General features: G+C 41.8%; 1 protein-coding gene across 2 annotated transcripts; it reads right to left on the reverse strand.

Annotated features, from left to right (window-relative positions):
* Positions 1 to 44: 44 nt before the first annotated feature.
* On the reverse strand, positions 45 to 19,052 carry recql (RecQ helicase-like). 2 transcript variants are annotated; one of them, XM_042077901.1, is made up of 16 exons: positions 18,864 to 19,052; positions 18,160 to 18,236; positions 17,458 to 17,673; positions 16,860 to 17,039; positions 16,424 to 16,530; positions 15,517 to 15,715; positions 14,606 to 14,772; positions 14,064 to 14,145; positions 13,576 to 13,724; positions 9,509 to 9,626; positions 9,237 to 9,375; positions 8,699 to 8,790; positions 8,077 to 8,293; positions 7,022 to 7,160; positions 4,831 to 5,005; positions 753 to 890 (listed from the first exon to the last, which is right to left on the reverse strand). In XM_042077901.1, exons 2-15 carry the CDS (start codon positions 18,179 to 18,181, stop codon positions 4,874 to 4,876), a joined length of 1,959 nt encoding a protein of 652 aa, XP_041933835.1. In that variant the 5' UTR covers positions 18,182 to 18,236; positions 18,864 to 19,052; the 3' UTR covers positions 753 to 890; positions 4,831 to 4,873. The 2 variants fall into 2 exon arrangements, with proteins under 2 accessions (XP_041933834.1, XP_041933835.1); XM_042077900.1 differs by lacking the exon at positions 4,831 to 5,005 and having other exon boundaries at positions 45 to 890.
* Between the last annotated feature and the right edge of the window lie 104 nt (positions 19,053 to 19,156).

Here is a 19,156-nt window from a genome sequence, read left to right on the forward strand (position 1 = left end):
TTTACTAAATTGAAATGCAATTCAAATAAAGACACAGCTCTTACTTAGGGTAATATACATTATTTTAATGCATACTTCCCTCATCTCATTTATAATCAAAACGTAAATGCCTCAAAAGCATTGGGTAAATAAACTAAGATGTACATTACACTAACATATTTATTCAAAAGCAACAATATGACCGATAACAATATTTTTCTTCATATAGTGGCAGTTGTCAGTCATCTGTTCAAGTAGAGCAGAAAATGGAAGTGATTGTGTCACCTTGTTATCAACTTTCTCCTGATACTAACGCGAGTCCACAGGTCTCGGGCACTCTTTGTAATGGTGGAGCGGAAGGGCAAACGGAGGTTTCTGAAAGGCTCACGTATACAGGTCAGCACCCCAGGGTGGGCCTCCTGCAGGTGTTCATGGGAAACATAGTTTATTCTGCGCAGCTGGCGGTTGTAGTAGCTTTGGAGGTCGCAAAGCTCCTCCGCGGCAGTGTCGGAGATGATGGACACCCGTGAGGGGGAATTGACGAGGGGCGGTGGCTTAGGAGGAAGAGACGCTCCCACGCTGCCACCCACAGGGGCTTGGCGCCGCCTTCTTTTCGGGGTGGTTGATTTTCGTTTGGCCGTAATTTTGAGAGGTTCTGGATCAACACGTTTTGGCTCACTTCCCTCTTTATCCACATCATTTGTTTCTATGACGTTAATTTCCACATCCACCTCAATGACAGCAGCAGATTCCCACACTTTAAGGTTGGGTTCTTCACAAGAGGGGATCTCAACGCAACCATTCTCCTCTTTTCTGGCCTGATTTTGATGATTCTTGTGTATTTTATCTAACCTGCCATTCCCGTCTAATACTCTAACTGAGTTAGCTGAAGTGACATCCCCTGGTCCCTCCTGGAAAGAGAAAAAACATAGTTTTTAGTATAGTAAGGCCAATACTCGTCAATGTGACAGTCTCCGAGACGACGGTTACATTTACGGCATTCCGGATGGTGCATTCGTGTTAGTATTAGCATGCATCATGATCATATAAAGCTATATGTGTATGAACCCCCGATTAATGAGACATTTACAAATGTAAGCAAGTGGCGATTAGTGGAACGAACAAACACATAGATCATAGCAAGCATGTGTCATCGTCATGGGACAAGCACATGCATGAATGATTACCCAGTTGCAAGCATTTTAAAAAGGACGATGGACAATATTATAACGCATACACTCGAAAAGCCCTCAAAGAGATGTTGCACCCTGTTATGTCTACATGCAGGCTGCACAGCTAACTATATTAACAAATATAAATTGTAAATTGCAGGTTAACCTCCAAAATCAATTAATGTGAAAATAAAGTGCTCAATATGTACACATTTAAACATTTTTGTCTTTAAATGCGTTAAAATAACATTTATTGTGGTTTATGTAAAGGAAGCATGTTTGTTAATGCAACTGGGCGATGACGTCACTAGGGGGAGTTTGTGGTAAAAGAAAAGTAGCCTCTTAGTTTTGCCAATCTGCAAAAAAAATTCTTACCAATAGCTTTTTTTACTATGTGTTCCTATAGGTGTCTAGTAACACCTCCCAATTTATCCACGGCCAAATCCTCTGGGAAACACCTGGAGAGCCCATCAAGTTTGGGATGCCCAGAGGGTCTGGGTGAAAATAATGAAAACCTTTTTTTAAACCAATATTAGCTTTTAAGATGTCTAACTAGGGGTTTTTAGGGGTGCTGAATCTATCCCAGCCATTTTGAGTAAAAATGACTCCAAAGTCCATAAAAAATCCATAACAAATGGTTTTATTGAACAATTACAAAACAAAACTTTCTTAATCAGTTTAAAATGTAACAAACCTCATCCAACTCCCCTGCATCTCCCTCACTCCTGTTATCATCTGACCTGTGTTGGCGTGTAATCACTAATAATTTGATCGGAATGGGTCTCCAAGCGGCCTGAGGACTGAACCAGGGTTACAACATAACCCAACGTGCTCTATTGTCGAGACCATCTCTCCACTCCGTTACATATTCCATATGTACAGGATAAGACACCCCGGAGAGTGCAGCCCACAACGAAAACAACATTTGCCATCAACAAACTATTTGCCGATCGGGATGATGCTCAGGAAGACACAAAGGCCACGCCTGAGGGCAGATAGGTAGCCCAGGTGGGTCTGCAAGACGCAAGTGGTGGGACAGGAGGGCCAGTACTGCGCACTGTGAGTCTCCATGCTCCTCGGAAACGGGAGATCAGGGAGTAGCGTCCTCACTGATGGCAAACTCTCCAATGCGGACAGCCTTGATAGCTGCCACCATGCCCCTCAGAGTAACTGCTGATGTGCCGGCCTCTAGCCGTGACTGCAGAAAGAGCAGGATGTCCTGGGGTGAGGCCAAAAAGGGGTCTGTCTGGCAGACCCGCCAGCGATAAGTGTAAGCAGCCCTCGTAGATGGTGCTTGAGCCTCTTGCATTGTGCACATCACCGCCTCTAGCAACCCTAAGGCCAAGAGCCCGTCCCTCTCAGGGGCCAGGCCACCTGAAGGGATGTGTTGAAGTGTTGAAGGGGCGAGGAGAGCGGCTCTCAGTTCCAGGATATTGATGTACTGGGATAGCCAAGGGTCTGTCCAGAGACCATTGATGCCATGACCTTCGTGAATGGCACCCCAGCCTACTGGTGATGTGTCGGTAAATATGACTTGGTGACGAATCACTGGTCCCATGGCATGCCCCCCCTCTGGTGTTGGCTGGATCTTTCCACCAGCGTAGGGCTCTGTGAAGCCTGTGGGACTCAGTCCCTTTGGCCTGGGAGGGGCCCTGGGGGCACAGGCCTAGGCTCAACAGACATGTGGTGAAAGACTGAACGGTTGCCCTCCTTGAGTCCAGGACCATACCCAGAAAGGTGGCTATAATAAACGTAGGTACCCTCGTCACATGGGGTCTGTTACTGAACTGTAGGCGGTACCCGTGGGTCATGGTGGAGTGCACCCATGGGTCCACTCCTATGGCCAGCCAAGCCTTTCTGCACCGGGCTGAGAGGCAAAGCTGGCTGGCCCAGAGATTGTCAGGAACGATGATGGCGTCTGGAGGGGCCCCGGCTGCTAGCACGCTGGCCCCCACGGCTAGCTTGTGGGCGGTTACCCTGTCCTGGGGATGCCTGGAGCCGATGCCTAAGATCAGTCGGTCCCCAAGTTGAATGCCCCAAGGTAGGTGTTGGCTGGGGCACTCAGCTTGGGGGCCGACTGATCTTAGGCATCGTCTCCAGGCATTCCCAGGCACAGGCACTCTCAGAAGACGCTCTCTGTCTGCCTGCTGGAGACTGGGACGGCCAGAGATGGCATCTAGCTACCCAGAACTGAGCCAAGGAGCAGCCCGATGCCACTGCCTGCTCCTTGGAAACTGAAGCGAGACACACAGAGGCTGACTGGAGCTCTCTCAAAAGAGAGGGATCCCCAGCACTGCTTTGCAAACGACCAGAGAGGTGATGCATAGACGAAATGGCTGCCGTGTTAGCCAGATGGGCTTGCATTGCTACTGAGGCAGGAGGAACCACCAAAGAGGGAGTTGGGAGAGAAGAGTGGCTCCAAATCTTGGCCCAATTGGGGAAGTGAGCCACAACCAATCTGCTCTTCACAATGCATGTTGGAAAGCACCTTAGCCTTAGCTGTAGGCTAACTCGCACACAACTTCTTGTTCACTAACACACGGTTCAGTTACAGTGGAGATCAAACATTCAGTGATTACACGGCAACACAGGTGTTTTATAGGTTCGGGTGTGGGCGTGACTGGGCGTGACCGGGCGAGCCGGTGTGCCTATCCACGTTTATGGAGTATGTAACAGAGTGGAGAGATGATGGTCTCGAGATGATAGAGAACTATTCTGCATTGGGTTGGAGTCACTAGGTCACATGGCTTGGGAGGTATTAAAAAAAGAAGACCGTCCCTTATATTAAACAATGTATTTTCCTTAAAATATTAGTATGGACCCTTTCAACAAGGTAAACAAAAACAATGCTTGAACGTTCTATTTGGGCCCCAATCTACTTCCTCTGCATTAAGATAACATATGGAATGTTAAAAAGGAAGTCTTGTGGGGCCAACTATGATGCTGATAATGGAACTCTCTTTAAAGGGTCCATAATATAGTGTGCATACAATTGGTGTAAAAAAGGTGTGCCTGATTGGTCCCATACAGGATAAATATTCTGCATTGGTTTTGAGTCACTAGGTCACATGGCTTGGGAGGTATTGAAAAAAAGGATCATCCCTTATTTTGAATATCTGTCCAATATCCAACATCAAACTAACTTCCACCTCGGTTTCGTTTCGTTTCAAGAGTAGCATACACTCGTTTCAGCCAGGATCACGGCCCTCTCCAAGCCAGCACACACTAGTATGTTTACATAAAAATACGATTTATTTCATTTTTCCTTATTTTGACATCTAATGAAATCTATGAACCAAGGTAACTTTAGTTTTCAGAAGTCCGTACGTTGACTATGCTATAATCTATGGCTTTTTAAAAGCAGTGAAATCTGCCCTCCTCTGTGGGCCCCTGTGCCCTGTTCGCTGGGAGTTGTGACAATTTGTTTGCTCTGGCGTCTACCCTGTATGGTATCTCTGATAAGCAAACTCAAGGACTCCATCATATGACGTCACACCCTGCGTTGGGGGGGTTTAAAACCACTGTTAAAAGTACTAACTTTTTATATTATATTCAGCGTTCTGATACCAAAAAACACGATGGATGACTTTTTTAATTTTTTTTAATAACCACGTTGCATTAATTTAGGGAAAAAATTAACCTGCAATTTACACTATAAACAGTAATTGGCAAACTGTACTTTTGACATCTTCTGTCCAAGGGAAGGGTGGCAAGAGGCGGATTTAGTCTTGCACTTTCTTGGGTTTCTTGGACACTGGCTGCTTCTCGCCACTGCCACGGCCACTGGGCCGTTTGGCCTGTTTGAGTTTGGGCTTGGCACTACCATCTACTCCAGTGTTCTCAACCTCAGTGACCTGGTGAGCAAACACAGGAGTGGTTTTAAGGCATGGGTCCAAGAGGAGGCGGGACACTTCGTCATCCAGCTTTAGCAAAACAAAAAATGAAAATGATAGGAGGTTGTGGGAGAGTTACAGAGACATCAATTGGTTCTCTTTGGGAGATCCAATCAACCAAAAATGGTGCTGACAAAGAAGACATGGAGGACATCTTTTTCTCTACTACCAAGAGCCAGATTTTCAGAGAAATAGAGATTTTAAGTCATGACCAAGCAAAACTCTTTTACTAATTCCAGGACGCAGTTCTTCATGAATCTCTAAATTATTGGAGTTACGGCCTTTATGACAGTGGTACTGGTTTCTAAAGGTCAAAAAGCCAATAACTGGTATTCGATGGTAGAGCCCAACCGCCACAGTTAGTGCTAAACATTGTGAGGAGACAGTTGGTTGATTCCAACAGCCACTGCAAAGTTCCCTTGGCCAAGGTTATGGTTTCAGTGTGATCTTTTTGTATGTGTATATTTGCTAATGAAATGCGATCAACGTGAAGGGGTGTGCTGGGTTTTACAACAACATCGAACACGATTCAGCCCATCATAATTAACTATCTGTATTAGAAACAGCATTAGGCAAGGTCAACGCAAGATCAGATCTAGTTAATTATGCTACTGTGGTAGAGCTGACAGGGTATGAGAATATTCTATGACTCTTTGTTTCAGTTCATAAGTGTATAGCCTAACTATTCTACTGAACAAAACAAACAAAAAACATGAATTTGCAATTCTGGAATAACTGCCGTTTGCCAACTCTTTTCCAAATCTGGCTTAAACCATAAATAGATTAGTGATAGATTGTGACTGGTGAAGGACCAAAAAGCAGGACGATATACAGAGCATGACATGGCATGCCGCCGAATATTCTGACTTGACAAAGTTTGACTTGGGCCATTCTTCTGCCTTAAGGGGACAAAGATGATTCAGAAGTGATGCATCAGCCATTTATAGTGTTTACAACTGTGTAGTGTTTATGGAGTTGTCGTCCTACAGGAAAGTCTCAAAATGTTTTGATATTTATTTCTAGTCACATCGACCCGCCCTTTTATTATACAGTATGACCCATTTAATGTGCAAATTAAATTGATTGTGTTTTATATTTAGAGATATGTAACTAAAACGATCAAGCATGGTTAGATTTTCCTTCAGCATGACCCATTTGATGGTCATTTGACAGTACAATGCCTGACACACTACCATAAATGGTAATTGAAAGCTGTTTCAATGCGTTTGCCATGGGAAATGCAGTAAATTAAATATATAAAAACTATATAGTGAGTGGTGGCTTGCAGCTTTGAACATCATACTAGTGAATTCATTATGGACAATCCTTAAGTAAGGGTCAATGATGGTGTGCTGTTATGAATTGTCTATCACAAATACTAAAGGCTGAGTAGGGGTTAGTTTGTGAGATACAAATTCAAAAGTACATAGTCCACATAATAAAACAACAGTGCTTTTCAAATAAAGAGATATGGAGACCTACCGTTCACATCACCACTTTCAAATGGAAGAGAGAGATTGAAGAAAGAAAATGTGATAGCTAAAGATGACACTAGATCAAGAGGAGGGAAGTGAGTCACAAGACTGCTGACTACAGCCAAGACTACAGAGAGGATAAGGAGAACACAGGGAAAACTGGAAAATAAATGAATTACCAAAGCAGAAACTCGAGATAAAAACATTAGTCAATCAGGTGAAATCTAATTTTAAAAAATCATTTACAAAACAGGTGATACTAAAACAGAAGCGAACACATTAGTTTCACTAAATGAGTGAAATGTAGATTTGTTTCTCAAATCAGACTCATAATGATTAAGCACAAAGAGCACAAATGTTTAGATATACTTAAGAAAAATCTAAAAAATCACTAAAACACAACACCCACTAGCACAGAAACAGAGAGGAAAGTATGAAGTTTTAATAGATAAGGCTTAGTATGGATATCAGTGTTCTGGTTTTGCTTTTTGTTTTAACTCACTGGACTGTCTTGAAGGCCTCCTGGTAGGGTCCTTTTCATCTTCATGGTGATGGAGTGAGCCTCGTTCTTTAGCAACGCAGCCTTCCTGCCAGGTTTCAGGTAGCAGTAGGTTGTGTATGGGGTGAAACTGTAGTCTTCGCTGTTGAAATGGAACATAGGTAAACTCAACTATAATTCAGAATTATGCAACATGCTTGTTTGAATTGACATGTTCATGTCATATATAAGTATAAGTATCTCTTTTGATCCCGTGAGGGAAATTTGGTCTCTGCATTTAACCCAATCCGTGAATTAGTGAAACACACACAGCACACAGTGAACACACAGTGAGGTGAAGCACACACTAATCCCGGCACAGTGAGCTGCCTGCTACAACAGCGGCGCTCGGGAGCAGTGAGGGGTTAAGTGCCTTGCTCAAGGGCACTTCAGCCGTGGCACACTGGTCGGGGATCGAACCGGCAACCCTCCGGTTACAAGTCCAGAGTGCTAACCAGTGGGCCACGACTGCCCCCAATACCACAGTACTCAACTGTAGAAGATATTTTCTCACAGCCCAAGAAAAAACCTGTATATGGTAATGGGACTGTACAATTAAAACACTTGGGGTGCAACGGATCATAGAAACTCATGGTTCGGATCATATCATGGATTCTTTTTGTGTGAAAGCTTCTAAAACTAAGTTTCTTCTAAATGTGCACTGTAGGAAGCCAGTTGCTTTGTTTGGAAATATGACAACATAATGAGTAATAAAAAAATTAACATCCATGAAATTAGTCATTTGCGGACAGTCCTTTCTAGACCTTAGCAAGTTAAAGGTGTTATGATTGTGAAATGCATAATTTGCAGACGGTTGCTTTCACAGACGGTCACGAATGAAGTTGTGAATTTGTTTTCAGATGACAATCAAGACCGATACCAAATATATTGCTGCACATCATAGTGCACATTCAAAGAAACTCCATCATGTAATTAGCCTGGAGTGCTTGTCATGTCCAACCAAATGTAGCCAACAGAATGTCAGAATTGAATAATTGCATGTAATGGGATGGGATTACCAGAGGTAGCCCAGCAGCAGCAGGTGAACTATAATGGCCTCGGCCTCAAAGCGGGTCAGAGCTGTGACACGGATCATCTGCCGCCGTTTGGCAGGGCCCTTGCCCAGCCATGTTTCAGACACCTTCAGTGGAGTCACCTTCTCGTCCAGCGAGCCAGCCAGCTCCACGATCTGCAGCACCTCGCGGGCATGCTTGGTTATGTCCACAGTGATGCAGTCTACCCAAGAAGCACATATGAGATCAATCAAATGGACATCTGTACTGTCTATCTGTACTGTACAATTGCAGGTGTAGTTGCCCTGGGCCATTGTGAGTTCTTGTTGGGTATGTTAATTATGTGTTCATTAGGGATGCACATGGTTAAACAGTAAATCATTGAACATATTAATCCTTAATAGAATGTGCTGAAATAAGGAATCTGTTTAATTTAACAACTGGACAAAAGTTTTAGACCGTATATACTGTAACTGATGCAATATTTTTTCCTTCAACTGATGTACTGGCTTAAGAATATAGTATCACTATAATAACGCCAACGTTGTGAGACATGGCATTTGGCCTTGGCGGAAGTCTGGACTCATACAGGTTTACATAAGTTAAACTGTTTCTTCAAGTGGCTCACCGTTGCCTTGGCGGCAGATATCACACATCTCATTGCAGTCCTCGTCATCCCAAACCTCGTCGAAATGCACAGCGATGGTGGCACGCCGACATCTACAAACAATCACAGTCAGAGACAGAGGCAGTTTGCACTCACCCGATAACACAACATGGAGCACAAAGACCACCACATATCTATAAAATATTTACATTCATCTAGCGAAAAACTGAAAAAATGGAATTGTAGAGTTCCAACGTTCACTCAACCAGGTTATTCCTAAAAACGATTTGGATTTGGACCACCTTGCTGAATGTTTTTTAAGCAGGACTCTGATTCATCAAGTTACAAAAAAACCAAACATTTACAGAGGGCACACGGAAATATTTTTTATTTATTTTTTTTACTTTTCGACCTATGTATCTGATGTAGTCAACGAGCCACTAAAGCCCCAAAAAGTTGAATACTAGCAGCAGAAGTCAATGAACTTCAATACGGTTGTACAATGACTAACTGCACAAATGAACTGAATGAACAACTCGAAGACAGAGTAAAGTCATACTTGTCTGCATTTTGGCAGTAGGCCACCATGTTGTGCAGCTTCTGCTGCCCAGTGTGGTCCATGACTACCATGGTGGCGATCCTAAAGATGTCCTGATAGCCATAAAAAACAATACAGTCGGCTGGGTTGTCATCCCTTCCTGGAAAAGAAAACACACAGAAACAACATATCAAACAAACAAACCAATGAGCCATTTATTGTTCTATATTCATGAGTCGACATGATTTGAAACATTCGCCATCCTTACAGCAACAAGCAGGAGGCTGTCATACCTGCTCGGCCACTCTCCTGGTAGTAATTCTCTATGGACTTGCTCATGGAGTGGTGGATCACGAAGCGAACATCAGCTTTATCAATGCCCATTCCAAAGGCCACAGTTGCAACAACAACCTGTAAAGATCAGTCATAAACAATGTTTCAATGTTTCAATCTTCTTGAATAATCCAGACTAGAAAACGCTGTACAGTATTTATTCCTCATTGTTTTAGAATTAAATAACTCTAAAAATGTTAATTATTACGCATTATTACAAATTATTTTTCTCCATCAACAAAAAAATTCATATGTGGCAATGAAATTAATCTGTAGACCACCAGAGGGCCATTTACAGACCGGTCACTCCATGAGCAAGTCCATAGAGATATTTTGAGTACACCTTTTTAGCTCATTGTGGTCTACATGTGTGCAGCCAGATATCGGCGCAACATATACAGCTCTGGAAAGAATTAAGAGACCACTGCACATTTTAATATGACCCGTTAAAATACAGCAGCCATGCCATGTATTAAAAATAAATTACTGTATTTTGTATTTTGAAAATACTACAAATACTTTTTTTCAACCGAGTATGACATTTATTGGTAGAATGGGTGAATTGATTAAGTAGACAATGTCTGACAGCAACAGACTTTCTACCTGACAAGGCAATCCATAATCAAACACAACCTCATTGTGTTATACAGGTGGCATGTACTGAGGCATTTAGGTGTACTTTGATATTTAAGACTTCAAGATGAAGTCTTAAAATTAAACATGTTGAATGTTGTGACACAGTATTCACACAGCATGGTTCATCTCAAAGCATAACATAAGATACAACTCAGCTCCAAATTCTACTGGTCTCTAAACATTACCCTCTTTAAAGGCAAACTTCCCAGGATTTCCCCCTCTGCTGGAGAAATTGTGCATTATGCTATTTTAAACTGTGGGAAAAGGTAACGATAAAGCACATGGATTTGTTTACAAGCTAGCGAACGGTTAGCATACGTTTGGCATAACTATGTGGATGTTACAAGGTAAGAAACACGATTTAAAACGAGTTTCTTGTTTCTCACTTCTCTTTCCTGGACGGTAGTCTCAATGTTGCAAGGTTGGTTTTCCGCCTGGGGACGTTAGGCGCAGCGGTGAAAGTCACCATTTTCACTGGAACAGGTCATTTAACCATCCAAATGATTTCTAAACGGGTTTATTACGTTGAAATAGTTGCCAAGTTCCCCTTTAAGAAAACTCATGTGAAAACTTTTGCCAACCCTGTTAGCTAGCTGCATAGTTATCTCAGTGTTCTTACAAAGGCTCACAATGAAATTGTAACACCAAGGCATCCCATGTGTTCATTTGTCTTATGGTTCAGTACTTAGGTGCTTCACATTGATCTTACATGATTCTGTTGGATAAATTAATTGCTGTGGCAAAATAGGTTTGGTCAATATAAGAACATTGTGTTTGAAAGAAAACCATAGGTTTGCTTAAAGGAACCATATGTTAGATTGTGGCCAAAACTGGTACTGCAATCACTTTTAAATTACTGTAGAGCGGTGTATCCCCCCCAGCCCCCCCCGACTCGAGGTTGCCAACTCCGATGCCGAAACACTACTGACTTTGTGATTAGTAGATACAGTAGGTGGAGGGTGGCGCATCAGGCCAAAACACAACATGACATGACAAAACACAACATCATCAGTTGAGGGCTGCAACTTCACTTTTTAAATGACAATATCCTGGCCGGACTACTGTTGTCAGTGATATAAGTATTTGAAATGAACATGACTTCTTAATGTCTAGTGACTTATCAGGGCCATTTTATGATTAATTGAAATACATTTCTTACATACGGTTCCTTTAATTTCAGGTGTTGTGGTTTAGTAAAACCCTATTTTCCTTTTTTCCCTAGCATATATGCTTACCTTACATGATTCAATTAGAAAATGGATTACTCAATTGTAATGACTATTTGAATACAATAATTTTGAACGAAACAAACTAGTTTCATTCAAAAGTAGACTGTTTTATGTAATTGTAAACAAATTGGACAGCCCCGACTTTTTCAGAACTGTAAAGACCTGAATCTTTACAGTGGTACATTATAAAGCATGTAAATCATTGCCTGGATTTCACAACAAAGTTTACAAAGAAGAATTCACTATGCCAATGGAGATCCCTGAAGATGTCCTAAATGTTCTGGGTGATTTGGACATGTTTTTGGATAAAGAGTTGGAAATATCAGAGAGAAATGAATGAGAAGATGATGTAAAAGCCATGCTTAACAATCTCCTGTATAAAGTGGACTCCACTCTTGGTAAGTAGAATACATCTGCTCACATTGGGTGTAATAAGTGGGATATGTAAAAAGTGAGCTTACATTTAAAACATCAAAATGGTTCAGCAGTTAATTTTAATGAAACACTCCTCCAATTTGTTTAGCTTCAGAAGGACGAATGAAAAGGAAGAGAAAGAGACAGCGTTGAGGCCAGAGGCTGGAGACAGGAAGGAGGAGGCCGAGTGGGAGACCTGTTTCTGGAGTGCCACACAGAACCACAAAGGCTCCGTCCCCAGGAGGAGGTTTCAGAGGGGAAGACCAGCAGCAGATATGGCTGACAAGGACAAGGACCATCAAAACCATCAATAAAATCCACCAGAAGCCAACCTAATGACTTGTAGGACCAGTAAGAACCAGAAGGAAACGTATGATCCCCCTATATTTTTTATTTGTTTTATAAAAAGTAAATATTATCTGATAAGATTAAATTATAGACCTGCCAACCTTGAAGATTCTTTTTTGAGTAGCACCTTAAGCTGAGAAAAAAAAATGCTCACATCGGCCTTCATGCATGCAGCCAAAAACAGACAGCCATGCACGCAAGATACATTTTGGATACCGTCCCATCTTTAATGTCGCATATCTATCTAAACTTGATCCAAGGTGTTCCTAAAAATGCAAACTGAATCTTTTACAGTAGCTCTCTTTTCAATCCGTTATTATTAAATATTTATTTTGTAAAGAAATATATCTACAGTAGACAGAGGCTTATGGACATCTGCTGTTGCCAGTGTGCAAGCTATCCCTTAAAGGCACCTTTAACAAGATTTGCTCTTGAGGTCCCCTTCTGGTTGAAAAGCGCAATAATAAACAAGCTAAATATGTGTCTTTTGCAACAAAGTATGAACATAACTCTACTCTATGTTCTGTATAATATAGAGGGAATGCACCGGCGGCAGTCTGTAGGAAAAGATCTCTGAATTCCTGTTGCATAGCAGCTCTTTTGTGTTTTGATTTCGGAGGTGGGGGGCAGTTTCCTAACCAAAACTAGAAAGATGGCGGTGTCTTTCTGCCATCTGTGAGGCTGCAATGATTACATTATCACAACTAAAAGGGCCGGTCTCAGCAATAGCTGCGCGATGTCCTTCTGGAAGCCTAATATTTGGTCTCGCTTATTTTCATACAAAAAGAAATGGATCTATATGCTCCAAAGATAAACAAATTAAATACTCATCACTGAGCAACTCAAAATATTTAGCCTAGGCCCACTTTCAGACTCATTGTTAATGGCTACATTTGGCCTTGGAAAGATCTGCACTCCCTGAAAGCTTTTTAGTTAGGAAAACTTTAACCAAGTGACACATGGAAAATATAATGTTAACTGAAGTAAGTGGTGAACAAGTAATAACTTTCCAAGACGACATCAAACTATTAGGCCTAGGTGAATTCACAATCACACTCCGTGGAGATTTTTTAGTTTCGCGAAATGGCAGCTTGGGGATCGCAAATTTGCGAGTGAACACAAGCTCACCTCATCAAGTCTTTCATTTAACCCACCGTTGGCCGAAGAAAAAAATAAAGAGAGGCCGATCACTATGTTCTGTCTGTCATTCTCACTTGTCCCTTATTCTCTGTGGGATCTGTGGGAGATTCTAATTCACACGCTCCAGGGAGATTTCCAGAGAAGTTGGATGTTTGCTTGTTTTTGTGTAGTTTTAAGTAAAAAATTATACCGGCGTACTTTGATGTGAAAATGTGTGGTTGTTACGCAAACTGCGTACAGATTGGCAGGTCTGCATTTACCTGGACCTTCTTGTTGGTCCAGTGCCTGTGGACACGGGACTTGTAGCTGGGCTCCATGTTGGCGTGGTACGGCTGTGCCGAGATGCCCTGTTTCTGCAAGTCTGCAGACACATTCTCAGCATCCTTTTGAGACAGCACATACACTATACCTGAACAACACAGATTTGGGACAAGATTAACAAGTGTGAGTTTACATAGATTCCAGTTACCTTCAGTCATGGCAGTTTAATTTCCCTTTGCTTATTTTAGATTATACTAAATTTGATTAGATTAGATTCAACTGCATTGTCATTGTGCAGAGTACAAGTACAGATTTCCTCATTATAAAATAGACTGTACTACATTCTAGTTTATACCTGTATATAAAATGTTCTTTTTTTCTATCTTGTCCAGACTAGGTTAAAACACCTACTAACAACTTAAGCACAAAATGTGCTTGTGGCATTTCTGAAAAGAAAGAAATTAAAATTCCATAAAGATAAATATACCTGACTGATCCTTGTATCTGCTTTTGATAAGGGAAGCGATTTGGCTGATTGAATCTTCATTCAGGGGATCTTTATAGCGTACCTGGAACGCAAGAAATTCAAACATGAATTACTGTATTGTTTTCATGCAGCCTTACATTTTTTTCTGGTTGACATACATTTGTGTGGCCAGGCATGTAATACACAGATATTAGAAACAAATCTAACCAGTTCAATGTTGATACGTTCATACGTTCATGTGAGATATGACATTCACGAGAAAAGGACATACATATGATGTCACAATGACCTTGAACTTTGACCTATGACCTCCAAAATCAAATCAGTTCATCTTTGAGTCCAGCCACAGCTATCGCCGGTGGGGAAGCATATAAACATTGTCAACGTCACCATGACCAACTATTCATCAATTCCACCCAAGTTTAAATTAGGGCTGAAATTGTCAGTGAGTCATTCCTTGTTTTTTTTTTTGTTTTGTTTTTTTTGGGGTTGTCATGTCTTGTGAAGGTATGTTTTTTTTCAGTGAATCATTCCTAGAGTACCTCATAGAAGAGGTTGGGCCGGTTGAAGGGGGCAGTGAGGGTGGTGGTGTCTGGGATGCAGAGGATCTTCTGGCAGTCCTTCATCACGCTGCTGGTGGCCGTGGCAGTCAGGCCCAGCAGGGGCACTTTAGGAAACTGCCTCTTCAGGATGCCCAACAGCTTGTAGTCTGGATGGGGAGAGTCAGCAACAGACTCGCAGTTCATTGCATGCCAAGATTGTGTAATACAAGGAGAAATGGCTCACTATGAGACATAAACCTACCATAGTTTAAAAGTCTCTATATGGTCTTAATCCAAGGCAATGGATGTAATAAGATTTTTCATGCACCATGGAATTACATTATTATAAAAAAAATTGTCAGATTCTTAGTTTATCCCATGTTAATACTACAGTAAACACAAGAAATGCTTCACAACGAGACAGCAAAACAAAATCATTCAATAACGACATAATTTCAATGAAATATCTCCCAACAGAGCAGCTCTATGATGTATTTATCAGGTTGTGTGCAGATGATCATTACATTTATTTGTTGAAAAGACATACACATAAAATAAGTTTACACAAAATAAAACTACAAACAGGACAAGGGAGATTCCATTATGAACTAGTATATTTATTGAAGAGGTTTTATTTCTAAGAAGAGTGCCTTGGTGTCCCACATGTTTTTTTAGGACAAGGGAGGTGTAGGTTTTCTTATTTTCAGGATAAAACTTCTAAATACATACTAGTATAGAGTATGGCATTACATGCAAAGGTATTACATGCAAATCAACAATCTGGCCAATGTGAGAGTAGTTTAATCGTGTGTGGCGTTTTGTTCCACTCTAAATGACGTCTTTCGTAATAAGGCATGTGGGATGGTGCTTTAGCATTGCTGTTGCACTAATGGCACATCATAAGATCTCACCTGGCCTGAAGTCATGTCCCCACTGACTGCAACAGTGCACCTCGTCCACTGCGAAGCGTGCCAGCAGGCCCAGGTTGTAGGCCTTTTCCAGCTTGGCCATCAGCTGCTTGCTCTTGGCGATCTTCTCCGGAGTGACGTACAGCAGTTTGAAGGTGCAGTTTTTGTCGGTCATTCCCGTCATCACTGACCGGGCGTGTTCCTGCGGAAATACACTGTTGTTAAGCGTAACCCTCATCAAACACACCTGTCATCACTCAAACAATTCACAACACTCATCAACAATGCCCACTTACTCCTGTTTCATCCCGACGAGCAGCTAGTAAATGGTTAATATTGACACAACTTGCACTGTTACACACTTCTTATATGTTCCTTTTAAATGCAGATATACTCATTTATCATCGTCTATATACATGTGCACATTTGTATTCATATTCTTATGATCTACTTTTATTAATCTTTTGTGCAAAAAAAAGGAGAAAAAAAAAAACTGTTTGTCTTGTCCCTTTTTGTATGCTTAACCGATTTGTGCCTCACTACCCGGACGAATTCCTTGTATGCGAAAACCTATAAATAAACAGATTCCTCAGGATTTCCAAGGCTGCAAGAGACAAGTGACGAGGGAGCATGGAATGTTAATGTAACAATGAGATTACAGGCGAAATAACCACTGGCTACGCGAAACGTTGTGCAAAAAAGTTAAAATAATTTCAACTTGAGGCGGGGAGCGATGGGCACTAAGCCAATCGCCAGCAACGTGTTCACAGTTTAGTCATGTCATTAACATAATGTGCATGTGTTATTGCATGTGTTTTCATTGTTCAACCTTAATGTATGCCATTAAGTATAAAGTGCATGTAACTGCATACTGCAGTTTTTGTTTTATATATTTTTGTCCGTCAGTTACCTTTGTGCTGGAGGCATTGAGGCAGACAGCAGAAACCCCGACTGATTCCAGATACATAAGCTGGTCCTCCATTAAAGACACTAGCGGAGTTATCACTAGTGTAAAACCTGCACATGTCCACACACACATACAGATACACACACACACATACACACACACACACACACACACACACACAGACACACACACAGTCAGTAAAATCTTCAAATTATGTAATCCATATGTGAAAATCTGAGTTCTGCATCACAAAGTAAACACAAAGACGGCGCCATATGCATTAAAACCCTTCTGTGTGACCGCACCCAGGGGCATATGGACATAGCACGCATACACAATATAAAATATGATATACACAAAAGCAAGACAAGTAGACAAAGTTACAGAGAAATACATATATTAGTATACAGATATTATATCAGAAAGCGCTGTTGAGAACCTTGGGAACACACAGCTGGGAGCTGGTAGCATAGACTCTTCCCTCGGCCCGTTGGCATGACGAGGAACAGGTCCTTCCCAGACATGCTGAGGTTTATGGCCTGGAGCTGGAGGGGTCTAAACTTGGCCAGTTTGAATGTGGAGCCCAGCTTCTCCTGCACTTCTTTAGACCAGGGAAAATCTGCAGAGAGAGCAGATTTTAATGGCAGAGCAGGTTCAACAGATACAAATAAAAGCAGATGAACGGCATCAAAAAGAAAATACAGAACATACTGTTGTCACTGACAGGATGCAGGACACACCATGTTACACATGAACCATATCCGAATTAATTTACATTGGCTGTCAAATTATGGTAAGAAAGAACGAATCTAGCTTTTGAGCAAAGGAGTTTTTGTCTATGACTTATTAAAGTGTTGATTGATTGTCAATAAATTTGACAAAAAAAGGAAGCGGCATTTATACACTACAATCAAGTCGGCAGGATTATCACGCTTTCATTCAGAGACATTCTGGAGTCTCGTTATGAGCGGTCATATCAATGTAATATACAGCAACACAACATTTATTGAAAGACATTGATTGGATGAGCATCACACCTGAGTTCTTGAAGCTCTGCAACTCCTGCTTGCTGAGGCTTGGCCTGGAGGGCTGAGAAGAGCCAGGCGACGCAGACGCCCCATCAGAGGACAGAGACTTGAGCAGACGCGCCCTCCGCGAGTTCAGCTCGCTTTGCCTGTCCAGCAGGGAGGCGATCTGCTGCTCCACATCCTCCAGCTCCAGCTCAACAGAGGCCAGCTCTGCCTGGACCTCATCTGGAACACAAATACACATGGTGCATTTTTACATCACACAACCTCATGGCAGGCCTACATACTTACCGTTTAAAAATATATATATATTCTTTAACGACTCGCTTCGACCAAATCACTTCTCCTCTAACTCACTTTTCCTCTAACAAATTGTATAGACACTATGTTCTGTCACACAATTACACAAAACAGGTAATTCTCTGAGGAATATACCAGGTGACATATCACCCACAGTTTAGGAGAAGGGAGGGCTAGCGGGTCTGACACCTTTGGCTCACTAACATCCCTAACAACCTCCTCCTGGGAGTGGCTAATGGCGAAAAACCATGCTACGCTTCATGCTACGCTTGTTCTAGTCTTCATAGTCCCAGAGGAAGACTGCATCACCACCTGCCCCTGCGAGACTGAACCTAACTAGCATACCCTACACAAACAACTCAGGCAGCACTTTAGGAATAAAAGATTGAGTATTAAGTGGAATCAACTCACCTTCATTGCTGTTGTTCTCCATGTTAAGCACAAGGCTTCAGAAACAGGAAATATGTCGCTTTCACTTTCTTATTATTCTAAAAAGGGAAAGAACCATATGGGTGTATAAATAGTTATTCTGCTATCTTTCTCTTTCTCTAATCTACTCTAATCCTCTTTCTTTCACTTTTGCTTTGTTCACCAAACTATGGCAATAGGCTAATCCAGAACTTCAAAGTAGCCTACATTCACAGAGTGGACTATGGCCCATTCCACAGTTGGGTCCAATCTTCCCAACAGCTCTTCTAACCAACGACGGTCCAGGATGACTGGAATGTTATCTCAGTGTAAACAAAGGAAGTGGAAATGTATAAATAAAGAACCGTTTCCTAAAAAGGACGACATTATGGCTGTATTTGCCTTTGGATGCTGGAGTGGCTAAATCCCTGAATATGAGCATATTCTATCAAGCGACAAAAAGTTGCGCTAACAGTTACCGTTAACTTTAGCTTTTTTGCATTCATTAAAATAGGGTAAATTATTGTGAGCCCGTTAACATTAGCTGAAGTGTGAACTGCTAACACTCCGCCGCCACTTTACTTCACTTCACTTTCTTGCTTAGCTAACTTGGACAGTGCACCTGAGCTAAGAGCGGAGACAATCGAACTTCCTAGGAGAGAATTGATCTCCATATAAAATCGCCATCTCTATAGCCATAAACTCACCGTTTTGTCAAGATCCTCATGTGCAGCCACACGACGTTACCGCCTTGTTAGTAGTTGTTTCTCTTCTGTTTCCATCTCTCTCGCCTGGTTGCTACAGTTACTCTGTAAATGTCAGGATTTGGACCAATGAGGCTGGGATGCTACGCGCCCTCTGATTCGCATGGGTCTCCATTGGCGGGTGCAAGCACGTGGTCAGAGGGTGCATCAGAAATGTTGGGGGTACATTCAACAAACTGTGACCATTTTATTTCTGCTCAAAAAGCAATAGACACATTCCGCAACAACTAAAATGG

This window comes from Alosa sapidissima, chromosome 22 (genome assembly GCF_018492685.1).
Source record: "Alosa sapidissima isolate fAloSap1 chromosome 22, fAloSap1.pri, whole genome shotgun sequence".
Taxonomy (NCBI): domain Eukaryota; kingdom Metazoa; phylum Chordata; class Actinopteri; order Clupeiformes; family Clupeidae; genus Alosa; species Alosa sapidissima.

Excerpts from the sequence above, each read along its gene's own strand:
- recql (XM_042077900.1), bottom strand. The coding sequence starts at position 18,181 with ATGGAGAACAACAGCAATGAAG. Across the intron at positions 17,040-17,457 it reads GCAGAGCTTCAAGAACTCAG|ATTTTCCCTGGTCTAAAGAA; the intron begins GTGTGATGCTCA and ends CTCTCTCTGCAG. Across the intron at positions 8,294-8,698 it reads TATCTGCCGCCAAGGCAACG|ACTGCATCACTGTGGACATA; the intron begins GTGAGCCACTTG and ends CTTCTTGGGTAG.